The 13,622-nt window shown below is 34.3% G+C and overlaps 1 protein-coding gene across 10 annotated transcripts in view; it reads left to right on the top strand.

Annotated features, from left to right (window-relative positions):
• Positions 1 to 12,654, top strand: part of CCNT2 (cyclin T2) — a 36,940-nt gene extending 24,286 nt beyond the window's left edge. For 3 of the 10 annotated variants that reach the window (XM_069577723.1, XM_069577721.1, XM_069577720.1), the window contains 4 exons: positions 874 to 919; positions 2,558 to 2,721; positions 5,943 to 6,013; positions 6,490 to 12,654. In XM_069577723.1, the coding sequence (XP_069433824.1) occupies positions 874 to 919; positions 2,558 to 2,721; positions 5,943 to 6,013; positions 6,490 to 7,917 (1,709 nt within the window). In that variant the 3' untranslated portion in view covers positions 7,918 to 12,654. Of the gene's footprint in view, positions 1 to 604; positions 754 to 873; positions 1,239 to 2,557; positions 2,722 to 5,942; positions 6,014 to 6,489 lie in introns of those variants that run through there. The other 7 variants (XM_069577724.1, XM_069577722.1, XR_011254573.1 and 4 more) reach the window with 6 other exon arrangements.
• Positions 12,655 to 13,622: the final 968 nt, after the last annotated feature.

The raw sequence follows: 13,622 nt of genomic DNA, 5'->3' as shown, positions 1-13,622 counted from the left end.
AGGTGAATTAATCCTAGGTGAGAAGAGGGGAAAGGTATGTCAGTGATAATGAATGTAACTGGGGGAGAAAGGGAAACTGTAGCAAAGGCATCCCTGTTGGGAAGAATAAGAAGTAGAAGAAGGGAGATGGGGGCTGTTTTCAATGCCAGTGTCTTAAGAAACTAGTTCTTAAAAATTGCTTTTCTGTTGAGGACCAGTATTGAAGTATCCTGATTCCCTCTAAAGTACTTATATCTTTTCTAAAGTTATCATTAATTGGATTATATAATTTAAAAATGATTACAGTGGTTTCTGTACATCCTTGTGATGTTTTTAGGTGGTTTATTCTGTTGATGCTTAGTAACATGATGAAAAACTGAGCAGGTTGTCCTCTCTGAGTTTGGGGGTTGGGGGTTTATTTTTGATTTTTGTTTTTTGTTTTGTTTTTTTTGGTGGAAGTACTTAAACCAACTTAAATGTGATGACTGAGGATTAAGTCTGGCAGGCAACTCTTTGTATTTTGTATTAGACTTCAAAATCTTTTCTTCTTCTTCTTCTTTTTTTTTTTTTAAATCCAGGAGAATGCTTTATTGCAACTTTTAGCTGACTAGATGCTTAACTTAGTAACAAGTTTAGCCCTTGTAACTGGCTAGCTAAAAGCAAATCGGCTTGTTTCTCAGATCTTTGGGGGATAGCAAGAAACATTTGAGTGAATGTTGTTGAAGATTTTCAGTAGTATAGAAAATGATGGCGCTCTTGTGATATTTGTAAGTAGTAAGTAAAATTTACTTTTTGTGTACAAATCTTTGAAGTTTTTGTTGTGTTGAGAACTTTTTGATGGTAGCATGTTAAAGCTGATAGTATTGTCTTCGTTTTTTTTTTCTTTTCTTACAGCAAGCAAGGATTTGGCACAGACATCCTATTTCATGGCTACCAACAGGTTGTTATCCTGACCCTCTTTGTTGCACTGTTGTAGCACACTATAGCTTCCTTTAATGCAGGGCCCCCTCAATGTGTCTCTCACCCTTGTTGCAGCAGGAGACTGGACCATCTACTGTGGTGGTACCTTCCTGTCTGCTTTGCGGTGTATTGTACAAGGGACTTTTGGCACAGAGGGGTTAAATGCACAATGTGAAGTGTAGTGGTGCTTTCTGGTGACATATTCTCGATTTGTGAGTGCATAAGTCTAAAATTGGTAGCCTGAATAGCAGCTAAAGATTACAAAGAGCTAAACTTAACCTAGAAATTCGAGCAACTTGGTAAGTATAAAGCTATTTCTAGTTTACAATTATAGTTAAATGACAATTTTTAAAAATTTCACTTTGATCCTATATTAACTTTAATCATTAAAGTTTTTTTAATAAATAAAATTTATATAACTTGGGTTTTTTTTTCCAGATAATACCCACCAGTAGTAGATTAGTAGTAGTAGTCACATCCTATCAGTGCCTTGATTTGCATAAGTGTAATTTTTACTTAAACGTTCAGTACTTTCTCTAAAGAACAGTATGGGTTTGTGCTTGACCAGTAGACATTTTCATCAGTTCTGAAATTGAACTGGAAGAATAGTTTTTAAAAGCCTTTCATATCTAATATGTAATTTTGTTCTGGATTGATTATAATAATGATTTAAATTTGATTTTTTTAATGAGTCATTGGGGAAGAGTGGACTAAACCAGCTTTATGTGGTCCTTAATTTCTTGTGATACTGTTATGTTTTGTTTAAAACTTTGAATTGCCAAAAAAGCCAGTATATTTTCTTAGGTATATATTGTTGGGATTTAACCTCTGTCCCTAGAAATACTGAACAACAAGGCAAGAACCACTTAAATTTAAAATTTGGGTTAGAAAAAGCTAGCTGTGACATGTTGCAAGTGCAGTTTTTGGCATGTCATGGAAGGAGAGAGGTAGTATTTTTGTAGATTTAGCAGCATTGGGCCTTGAAGCTATTCAGCAAAAGGTAAGTTTTCTCTGTGGCTTTGCTGAGAAGATAGTTTTACCTAAAGAAGTGTTAAATATATGAGTTACTTCAGAATGAATGAATGTTAAGCCACATGGAATGGTAGAATCCCTGATTATAATTATAATGTGGTATTGAAATTACCTTGTCAGTTGTACAGTTTTCTGCTTTTTTCTTTATTCTACCATGACATTACAAAAGAAACAAAAATACCACCAAAAAAAGTTTTAAGTCATTTTACTTATATATAATAATTACTGGAAATGTACTGTCTTCCTCTACTTTTATAAAGAAATAGTTGTAATTTAGATGTAAAAACAAAGTTTAGAAATACTGATATATTAGTATTAGTAGTATTAATAATATACTCTGGGAAGTAAGAGTATGAAAACATTGATAATCTATATGGGTTTTTAGTGTTTGAGTTTTTGTGACCATAGTCATAAAAAGTATCATAATGTTAGCTTTTAATTTTATAAAATAAGGTTTTGTACTCTAGACATAAAAAAGAAAACTTAAATAATTTTATTTTTCCTCTAATCTTATTGGTAAATGTTTTTCTTTGTTTTACATATTTGAATTTCTATGACTCTTCGTTCCAAATCTGCTCTACAACAGTCTGCATCTTACAACCTTCTGTCTTCAGTATAAACCAACAGTGATAGCATGTGTATGCATTCATTTGGCTTGCAAATGGTCCAATTGGGAGATTCCTGTGTCAACTGATGGAAAACATTGGTGGGAATATGTGGATCCTACAGTTACTCTGGAATTACTAGATGGTAAGTAGAGAAAATCTTTTTGTTACAACAGAATATTTTCTTACTTTTTATCATAGATTAAACATTCTGTCTGCTTCTGTATAGGTTTTAAAAAATATTGAGTTCCCATATATTCATGGTCAGTTGAACAGTTTTGGCCAGTCTAGGATCCTCCTTCACCCTGTAGTTACTTGATGCCAATCCCAGGTATCATTTCATCTACTGGTATTTCCTCTTTTGAAAAGATAAAAAATCTTTTAAAACAGTTCTGTTTCAACAATTTGGCAATAGGATTTAAAAGTACAGTTACATGATCACATGAAGAGGATGAGAATAAATTGATTAGCCTAAAGGGGGAAAAATGAACATATTATTAACCACTATTCAATATCTGAAACCCTTTCATGACTTTCCAAAGAAATATGATTTAATATAATGCTGCAGGTTGATAATACAAGCATACATAATTTTAAAGTATACTAATTTTGTCGGGTTTAAAATGTATAAACACAAAGCATGTATTAACTTACTGTAGAAGATGTGAAGCAGTAAGCTAATGATATTTTCATGGTAATATTCCTTGTTCTGTTGTTCTGCTGGTGATAAAGTGTGTCATTGTTGCCGTGCATTAATAAGTATGAATTGACAAGGAAAAATTGGGAGTATAAGTTCTATAAATTATGAATCTGGCATTTAGGGGTCTCCTGAAAGGAAATTTTTCTGGCAGGCCAGAGGTAGAATATCCTTGCAAATTAAGACATTTTAACCAGGAAGTATAGATTACAGAAAGGAAATAGATAACACTTCTTAGATCTAAACTGATATGTTAGGTTTTCAGCTTCTTTTTGTGTGCTTTCCCCAGCTTCCTTTACAAAATTGAAACTGATGAGAAAACTGGATTTATAGGACATCTGTTACGTAAAAGTGAGAGACCCCTAAGGCTTTGGAAATTGGTTTTCCATTAATATCTCAGATGCTTCTTTAAGGTAGAAATTTATTTAAGGGTCTGCACCCTTTTCTGTGAAGGGCCAAGTAGTAACTGTTTTAGGGTTTGTGGGCTATACTGTCTGTGCAACAAGACAACTCTGCCACCAGAGCTAGAAAGCAACCACAGGCAACTATAAGTATATAGCTGTGTTCTAGTAAATCTATTTGCAAAAACAGGATACAGGTCATATTTGGCTCACTAGTGATAGTTTAAAGTTTACTCAGAGTAGTAGGAAATCTTCAGCGAGTTGAAATATAACATCTTCTAAAAACTAATGGGAACTTTTTATTTTCCCATTTGTGACTTGAAATTATCTGTGCCACCATCTTATTTTAGCAGTCAACAGGTAAGATAAAATAGTTGTCTTATCTATTGATAGATATGATAAGATACAAATAAGATAAAAACTTAATAGAAATAGTTTCTATACATGTCTCTAAAATAAAGTTTATAGAAAGCAAGTAATCTGCCTTTTATCCTGCTCTTAAATTGTAGGTAAAGTCTTTTTTGACACAACACGAGCCATCTAAATATGTCTTTGCTTCTATTCTGAAAAAGCTCAAGTTCATATTCATTTGAACATTGAATAGGAATCTTGGACACTTAACACATTGAAAATTTCAACATATTATGTAGCAGCCTTTTCTCTATTTTGATTACATTAAAAAGTAACAAAATTTCAGATGTTAACAGTATCTGAATTTTACATTTAATGACTGTCACCAGAACAGCATTGATTGTGTTTGGCCTACCTGTAAGAGGGTTGTGGCGGGGCGGTTATTGATTAATAACAAACCCTCATGTGTTTTTTATAATGTGAATTTTTCTGAAGCTGAATCAGAATGATTTATTGTTAATTTTGGACCCAGGGGGATTGTGTATCTGCTAGATTTACTACTATGTCCAAGTAGAAAAGTGGTCTTTTTTTTTTTAATGAAGAAGTGGTAATATAGGCATCAGATCTTTTTTTCATCTAAACTGAATCAAAAAGCTCCTGAGACTTTAGCAGGAACTACTTATCACAGATTATGAGCACATAATGATGCCAAATTTTTATCAGTCTCTTTATACTAAATTGGCATTAATAATATTACATGACATTCTCATTTGATATTATTAATACTTGTGTTGAGAGTGGCCAGTAACTTTATTAATAACACTATTTTTCTATGGAGTTGAAAACTAGAATTCATCTTAACCATACCACTTTGGAAAAGTGAATCATCTCTTATTTCATTATAATCCTAAATTTAAGAAGAAAAATTGTAGAAATGTGACCAGGGTGGTTTACTGAAATGTTAATAATGTGTTGATCGCTAGGAAGTTACAAGTATAGGTAAAGAAATTTTTTCATTTTAACTTTGAAATGGTTTTAAATTTAAAGAAACTGTGAAATGGTACAAAGTCTGTGCTGTTATACCCTGTACCCAGTTTCTCTAATATTAGCATCTTACGTAATAATAACATCTAAGATCCCATGTTCCATTTAGTTGCCATGCCCCCCTTTAATCTCTTCCAATCTGTGATAATTTTTCAGTCTTTTCTTTCATGTCCTTAACACTTTGAAGAATAATTGTCAGTTATTTTATAAAATGTTCCTCAATTAGAGTTTGTCTGATGTTTTCCCGTTGTTAAATTGAGGTTTTACATTTTGGGCAAGAATACCACAGAAATGAGTTGTCCTACTCAGTGCATTTCATCAAGGTATATCAAGTTGATATGTTTTATTACTGGTAATGCTAGTCATGATCACTTGGTTAGGGTCGTAAAGTTACTAATTTTCTCTTTGTAATTAATATCTTGATTATACAAATATTCTCTTTTTTCCTTAAACTTTCGGGCACTGATTGTAAAGAATCTAACGATGGACCTTCCCCACCACGATTATTCCTGATGTTTGCCTGATAGCAGTTTTCTGTTTGGGAGCAATTTTTTAAATGTGACTAAATTTTTCAGAGATTCTAAGTAAGCATTTAAAATCAGGGAGATGTGGGAGATGGGGTTTTTGTTTGATTATTTTTTGTTTGTTTGTTTGTTTTGTTTTGTTTTTTTTAATCAAAAAAATTTTTTTTAAGATTCTTCTTTGAAAATACCAGTTCAAAGCTGTGTGTACTTCTGTATGTGCTAATGGTTGAATTAGGAAGGTGGTCATGAAGTAGATGAACTCTTGTGCTTTCTTTTTAATATTGCCCACTTGAGAGAATTCTAAATCTAAAGGCACCTTCTAAGTTTTAAATTTAAATTTTATTTTTAGAGCTAACACATGAGTTTCTACAAATATTGGAGAAAACGCCTAGTAGGTTGAAGAAGATTCGATACTGGAGGGTAAGAGAATTGACAGGGTTTATCAGAACATCAATTTGCTAATTTGAATTTTTATGGTTAAATATTCTTATTTCTAATATTTGAAGTAATTACAGTGTATCATAAGCTACATGCGCTCATAATTTATCCAACTACTGTGTCCAGTATACTTTGCTATAAATATGGATTTCTTATTCTCATAGTGATTACTGTGGAAATAGTATCCTCACGTTACAAGAAGGGGAATTAAAGCTAGACAAGTTAAATTCCTCTCTCAGATGCTGGGCTGGAATTTATTCAGTATTTAGTTTAAAGCCAATGCTTTCACTATATATAGTCTTATTTTATGGCTCTAAATAAGATGTTTGTTTACTGGCAATAAAGTCCAACCCCAGGTGATTTTATTTTCATATATTTAATATAGAATTTTTATAAGCAAAGAAATTTCTATTAAATTCCTTTGCTGTCATTGTTTCTTTTGTGTTTTATTTAAATAGGCTAACCAGGCAGCTGGGAAACCAAAAGTAGATGGACAAGTATCAGAAACGCCTCTTCTGGGTTCATCTTTGGTCCAGAATTCCATGTTAGTAGATAGTGTTACTGGTGTGCCTACCAAACCAAGTTTTCAGAAACCATCTACATCAGCTTTCCCTGCACCAGTACCTCTAAATTCAGGAAATATTTCTGTTCAAGACAGCCATGCATCTGATAATTTGTCAATGCTAGCAACAGGAATGCCAAGTACCTCATATGGTTTGTCATCACACCAAGAATGGCCTCAGCATCAAGAGTCGGCAAGGACAGAACAGATATATTCACAGAAACAGGAAACATCTTTGTCTGGTAGCCAGTACAACATCAACTTCAAGCAGGGGCCTTCTGCATCATTGCATTCAGGATTACATCACAGACCTGACAAAATTTCTGATCACTCTTCTGTTAAGCAAGATTATACTCATAAAGCAGGGAGCAGTAAACACCACGGGCCAATTTCTGCTACTCCTGGAGTAATTCCTCAGAAAATGTCTTTAGATAAATATAGAGAAAAACGTAAGCTAGAAAGCCTTGATCTGGATGCAAGGGATCATTATATAGCTGCCCAGGTAGAACAGCAACACAAACATGTACAGTCTCAGGCAGCCAGCAGCAGTTCTGTGACTTCTCCCATTAAAATGAAAATTCCCATTACAAATGCTGAAAAACCTGAAAAATACATGGCAGAGAAGAAGGAAAAGAGTGGATCACTGAAATTACGGATTCCAATACCACCCACTGATAAAAGTGTCAGTAAAGAAGAACTGAAAATGAAAATAAAAGTTTCTTCATCAGAAAGACACAGCTCTTCTGATGAAGGCAGTGGGAAGAGCAAGCATTCCAGCCCACATATTAGCAGGGACCATAAGGAGAAGCACAAGGAGCATCCTTCCAACCGCCACCACCCCAGCAGTCACAAGCATTCCCACTCATACAGTGGCAGCAGCAGTGGTGGCAGTAAACACAGTGCTGACGGAATACCGCCCACTGTTCTGAGGAGTCCTGTTGGCCTGAGCAGTGATGGCATTTCCTCTAGTTCCAGCTCTTCAAGGAAGAAGCTGCATATCAATGATGCATCTCACAACCATCACTCCAAAATGAGCAAAAGTTCCAAAAGTTCAGGTAGTTCATCTAGTTCTTCCTCCTCTGTTAAGCAGTATATATCCTCTCACAACTCTGTTTTTAACCATCCCTTACCCCCCCCTCCCCCTGTCACATACCAGGTGGGCTACGGACATCTCAGCACCCTCGTGAAACTGGACAAGAAGCCAGTGGAGACCAACGGTCCTGATGTCAATCACGAGTACAGTACAAACAGCCAGCATATGGACTACAAAGACACATTCGACATGCTGGACTCGCTGTTAAGTGCCCAAGGAATGAACATGTAATCATTTCTTTAGGTCAATTTTTCCTTTTCTTTTTTAATTTAAAAATTGTTAGAATGAAAAACTTCCTCCTGATCTAGCAGTGGTAACACCTGCTGTTACTACCACTGCTTCAATATTTGTAAGTGCTGCTTTATTCTTCATTCTGAAAAGAAGAGATTATAGTAAACAAGTCTTTATCTCCACATATGATAGTGTTATAAATACTGTAAAAGCATGGAAGGTGCAAAACTCAGTATTTCTACAATTGCAGCTAAGAACATTAGGGTGAATGGCTGGCTGCTTCTAGGAATATAAGATGCCTCAAGCATTCGTTTATTTATAATTTGAATACTGTAGCTATTTTTTGTTGTTGCTTGGCTTTTGAATGAGTGTAAATTGTTTTCTTTTGTGTATTTATACTTGTATGTATGATTTGCATGTTTCACTGATAAAGGGATAAAACAGTATACTGACAACTGTTTACAAGAAGGTGGAGAAAAATGTACATACATTTTTGTATGTTTAGATATTACCATAAATACTCAGGATTGGAGCTGCTTGTAAGTATAACAATATACAGAATAACTTTATTTTATCTTGTCAGAGTCCATCACTAATCTAAAACAAAGGTGGCACTTTTTCATGTTAACCTTAAACTCTAGGCCTTACTGGAAGCCACTGAAGGGGGACACTTCACTACCGGATGGGTATGCAGTGCCACAGATGGTTGTTTTCTCCATGAGGCACTGATTCTGCCTTCAGAGGTTCTGACCAGACTGGCTGCTGAAAGAGCCCCTGAATTTCTGAAGGCTTGAAGAGGAAAAAATAAAGTTTACATACTCTTGATGTGAAGTGCATTTAAGTGTTTGTTGGCTTGTTGCAGTACTATAAACACAGGTGTTAATAATGGTTATGTAGATTACTGTGATTTGAAAACTAAATTCACAAAAACTTACATTAGTGCAGAATTAGTAAGTTTTTTTCTTAAATAAAGAACTTTAACACTACATATTTTAACCATAAACAGAATCGCTTTTCCTTTGGCATTCAGAATGACACCATGTTCTTAAACATACCCCTCCCTTGAAGTGTGTTTGTGTGTGATGCCATATTTCTTTTTCAGGTAAATGCAGTCTTCCTTATAAAAATGAAATTAAACCTATTGCTCTCTCAGTTGTTTTATATTCTAACAATAAATTAAAAAGGTCACTGACTGTGCATTGTACCTGTATTTATATCTTACGGTTGTTAACAGGAAGCTCTCTGAGGGGAAGAAAAAAGGTAAGCCTCCAGATAAAACAGCTAGTGGAGGTTTTCCATTTGTTTGCACATCTCAGTATATTCCTGTTGAGGTCAAGTTTGCACAGTCTTCTGACTTCTGAGCAAATGATAGACTTTAACTTGTTTAAAATTTGTCTTAAATGCCAGTAACGTGGCTCTGGTTTATCAGCTAATCTTCAATTCTGTGGTAAATCTTTGAGCTGTTGAGTATCTTTGAGATGGGTTGAATTCAACTTCTGTTGAACTGAAAACTGTCTTAATTTTTTCCTCTATGTATATGAATTATTTTTGTTACAAAGCCACTGATATGTGCACAATTGTAATTTTACTCAAGTATGTTGCAGTTGTAAATATTAGAGTTTAATCTTGTGCTCTACTTTTATTTAGCAATTACCTGATTTGCCGATAGCTTTATAATTTTTTTTAAGATAATTATTCATTATTTTGTCAATGTTATTTGAATTTAGGATACTAGGAGTCTCTTTCTAGGGACTTTGCTTAGCTAGCATGTCCTAACTTTGTTCTTGTCTTGCATAACTTTAGTAATCTTTGTCATTACATGTAACTTTGTTGCTCTGTATGGCATACTATTGTATCCATAAACATGGTAATTTTGATACAGTTATACTTTTACAGTGGTACATAATCCAAGGACTAGTATAGAATTAAGAAGAGTGCAAGATGAGGGAGGGAAGGGTTTTTTTTGTTCTTGGTAATTTAGATGTGAAACCTCTACGGAGCTATCATGTGAAATGATACTGGGTGGTTGTGCTACTGTATAATGGGGATGATAATACCAGGAATTTTAATAAGATTTTGTAAAGAATATCCAGAAAAGTAGTGAACTTATTTTCAGTATGACATAGAAAACAATGTGAATATTTAAGGTCTGTGACTATACTTAAACTTCACTAAGAATTTGCAGAATTGTTTTGAGATGTGAGAATAAAGGTAATTTTGTTGAATTTTTTGGTGCTAATGATGGACAGTTAAAAAGGTAGCTAGTGTATATTGTTATGGGGAAGTACTTATTAGTTACTTCCAAAATTGATAATGCTATGTATTCACTTTTCACTCTGTAAATGTAATTCTTTACAATGACTTTATTTATTAAAGGGCAGACAGTTGTAATTTTTACAGGGTTGTGTGAGCTATTCAAACTCTTTAACTTCTAAACAGGATATTAGCTTCTAAAACCACAGTGGGGATAAAATATGGAAATTCTTTTAAGTTTCATTTCCATTAAATGAGAACCCTTATAATTCATAATGCCATGAATTTGACCATCTTATTTGCATAAAATAGTTCATCAGCCTGGTCCCAGTAGGCTCAACCAAAGAAAAAGACTCCAATGAATGGACATTATTACTGAGTCTTCTTGTAAGTAGCCATAAATAAACCAAAATAGTATCAAATTTAGGTATGAAATTCCACATGTGCAAAGTACTGTTAAGGTGATACATTTTTGATGAGATTTTTTAAAATATTTGAACTATTAAAAACCGTTATCTTTAAACATCCTATAAAAGAGTGATTCATTTTGCAGTTGTGTTTTCCTTAGATCAGAGATCATTGATTTGTTACCTTTATGCAGAAGCACATTACATAGAAAGGCTTTACTTCTACCTCTTTGAACTAATTTTTTGATATTGAGCTGTGCCCCTAAATATTTGCCTTAGCTGTTTTAAAATACACTGTTTTCAGAACCAAAGCAAAGGAGTGGTTTTTTCACAGAAACAGTCTCAGAGGCAGACATTATCCCAGAAAACCGGTGGTAGCATCTTTTAGTGGTAAGACCTTGCAAAATGTCCTAGTTCCCTTTTTTTTTTCTTTAATAAATGCTGAGGTTCATTTTTTGTTGCAGGTATTTAAATACTGAAAAGTCATGTAGTCACCCCAAGGTTTATCTTTGAAAACAGTACAAGTGCATCTAGATCTCTGTGTATGCAGATTCATTCTTGTTAGAGTTCTTAAGAATCAAAATTTCTACCATGATAAATGGTTTCATGCAAAATGTCATAAGGGGTGCTTACATTACTTTGTGCAAACATTATAATTATGTAGGATATGGTATCTCCTGGCCTGTCTACTTTGAACTAAAGAAATGACTAGTTAAGGTCAATTTCAGTTAATCAAATTTGAAATGTTTCTGTTACCGAATGTCCTGCCTTAAAAGCATTTTAAGCACATATTTTTGGTTATATTTGAGAACTTAAATTATTTTTATTCCTTAACTAATCTTTAAGATTAATCTTAACTAATAAACCACTGCATATATATGCATGACTATTACATACTCTTTAGGTAGTACCCTTGGTTGGTTAGATTTTCTTAGGGTTTTACATTTACTATGGAAATAGTTTTAAAAAACATGGTAATATCTCTAAGGGAAGATAGTTCTGTCAAGATATTTCACCATTCCCAAGTTTTATCTAAACAGAAAAGCAATTTTTTGTGACCTACTACTGGCTTAAATAGCTAGGTGATTTTTAAGATCTTCACTGAGAAAAATCATAGCTTTTGTTACAAAGAATTCTTTATTCAGCAGTCTCTGCTTTCTTGGAAGGCAGTAGGATTTCCTAACCACATTTATCCAGAAAAATGATTAAGTCCCACAAGTGAGAAAAACTTGGTGACAGACACTAATTTCATGGACCAGTTTGTTTGTTAGGCTAATTTAGGAGTTTATGGATTGGAGAAGCAGCACATTCTGCCCCGTCCTTCTCAGGTGTCAAATTATAGTACCAGTGCATTAATTTGAGGATTCACAACTAATAACCTGAAAATTTTTTTCCTGTAAGCCAAATAGTCAGAAGTTTGTCTTGGTAAGAGAAGTTTGCCTCTGAAACATCTGTATTCCAAGCATTTTAGGTCTGATACTATGCATCCATTTTTTATTCTGCAATGTTAATTTGGGCACAGCCACCTTTTGCTTCTATGACTCCTCTTCTGTTCATTTACCAGTATGTGTTCTGCTTCAAGTTTCTTAAGGTAGCTTGCTAAATAAGCAAGTTACATTGGAAGGTTGTGTGGCTAGGAGTAATTCTGGTCTCTCAAAAGTGATTTACCCTGTTCTCCTGTGATCCATTAATCGCAAAAGTAAATTCTGAGGGCTGATTTCCTTTATTTCCAAGTTTGGGGGAGAAATCTCACTTAAAACCTGTTTAGTGGTTGATTTAACTTGATTTGCCTATTGTTAATTAATGAGTACATTCTTTTTTTTTTAAGTTGTGTTTTTCAAGCAGTTTCACCCACCTAGTTTGAAAAACTTATGTACTCATTTGTTGGCAGCAATAATTGGGATTTCATTTTGTGAATGTACTCAGAACCCCCAAGGACTATTGAACAGGATGTTTGCCAATAGAAAATCTAAAACAAGAGTTTGTGTATATGGCATGAATTCAATTAGACATTGAATTTCATCTCAATATCTATTACAAGGAATTATTAATAAAGTTTGTTTATTGACAACATAAATCCAAGGCTCCAACATGTCTTGTTAATATAAATCAGAAATAACTTCCTGGGAGATGTGGGAAATGAGGTCTCTAATATAAAAGTTAGTCTTTAATTGAGTGACTTCATGTATCATCAAGGAGTGTGTGGCCACGAGGATCAGATTGTCCATATTCCAGTCTCAGCCCCATCCCTTAATGGCTGGTGTCTGGGTAAATGTCTTGACTTTGTGCCTTGATTTCCTAATCTACAAAATGTCAGCAATAGTACCTATTCATTGCGATGTGAGGCTTAAGGTTAATGGATGGTGTTGAAGAGCATCCATTAGAAGCAGGTTGTAGATAATTCAGGAAACTGGTAAAGGCCAAGCCAGGTACAGTAAACTTGTGTGTTAGTGCAGGCCTATGGTTTACAGAATTTGAGTTGTTCATTCAGACTCATACTTTGGTATTTTCTTGTGTGCCTTCTTGCATCACCTCCACAATTAGTCATGTGAAATTTAATCAAATTGCTTTACCCTTGCTGCTCTTTCCAACCCCTTTCCCCTCCACACTGGTTTTCCTGCACTTAATACTTGAAAGAAATTGGAAGCCTGCAGTGCCTTTCATAAAAGAGAACTAGGATAGAAAAGTTACTTTCTCTAACAGGCGTCTTAAGCCTAAATATAAAATAAATGTCTTGAAATCACGTTAGATTTGTCTTTATTTCATGTTGATAACACCAGTAAGGAGTGAAAGTCACTTAGTGGTGTCCAACTCTGCAACCCCATGGACTATACTGTCCATGGAATTCTCCAGGCCAGAATACTAGAGTGGGTAGCCTTTCCCTTCTCCAGGGGATCGTCCCAGCCCAGGAATCAAACCCAGGTCTCCTGCATTGCAGGCGGATTCTTTACCAGTTGAGTCACAAGGAATAAGGAGCCAGTAAGGAGTAAGGGTTTGTTGTTTTGTGTTTTTTTAAGAATATAATAAATTACGAGTTTTATTTAA

This window comes from Ovis canadensis, chromosome 2, assembly GCF_042477335.2.
Source record: "Ovis canadensis isolate MfBH-ARS-UI-01 breed Bighorn chromosome 2, ARS-UI_OviCan_v2, whole genome shotgun sequence".
Taxonomy (NCBI): domain Eukaryota; kingdom Metazoa; phylum Chordata; class Mammalia; order Artiodactyla; family Bovidae; genus Ovis; species Ovis canadensis.
This window is presented reverse-complemented; position numbering and strand designations above follow the sequence as displayed.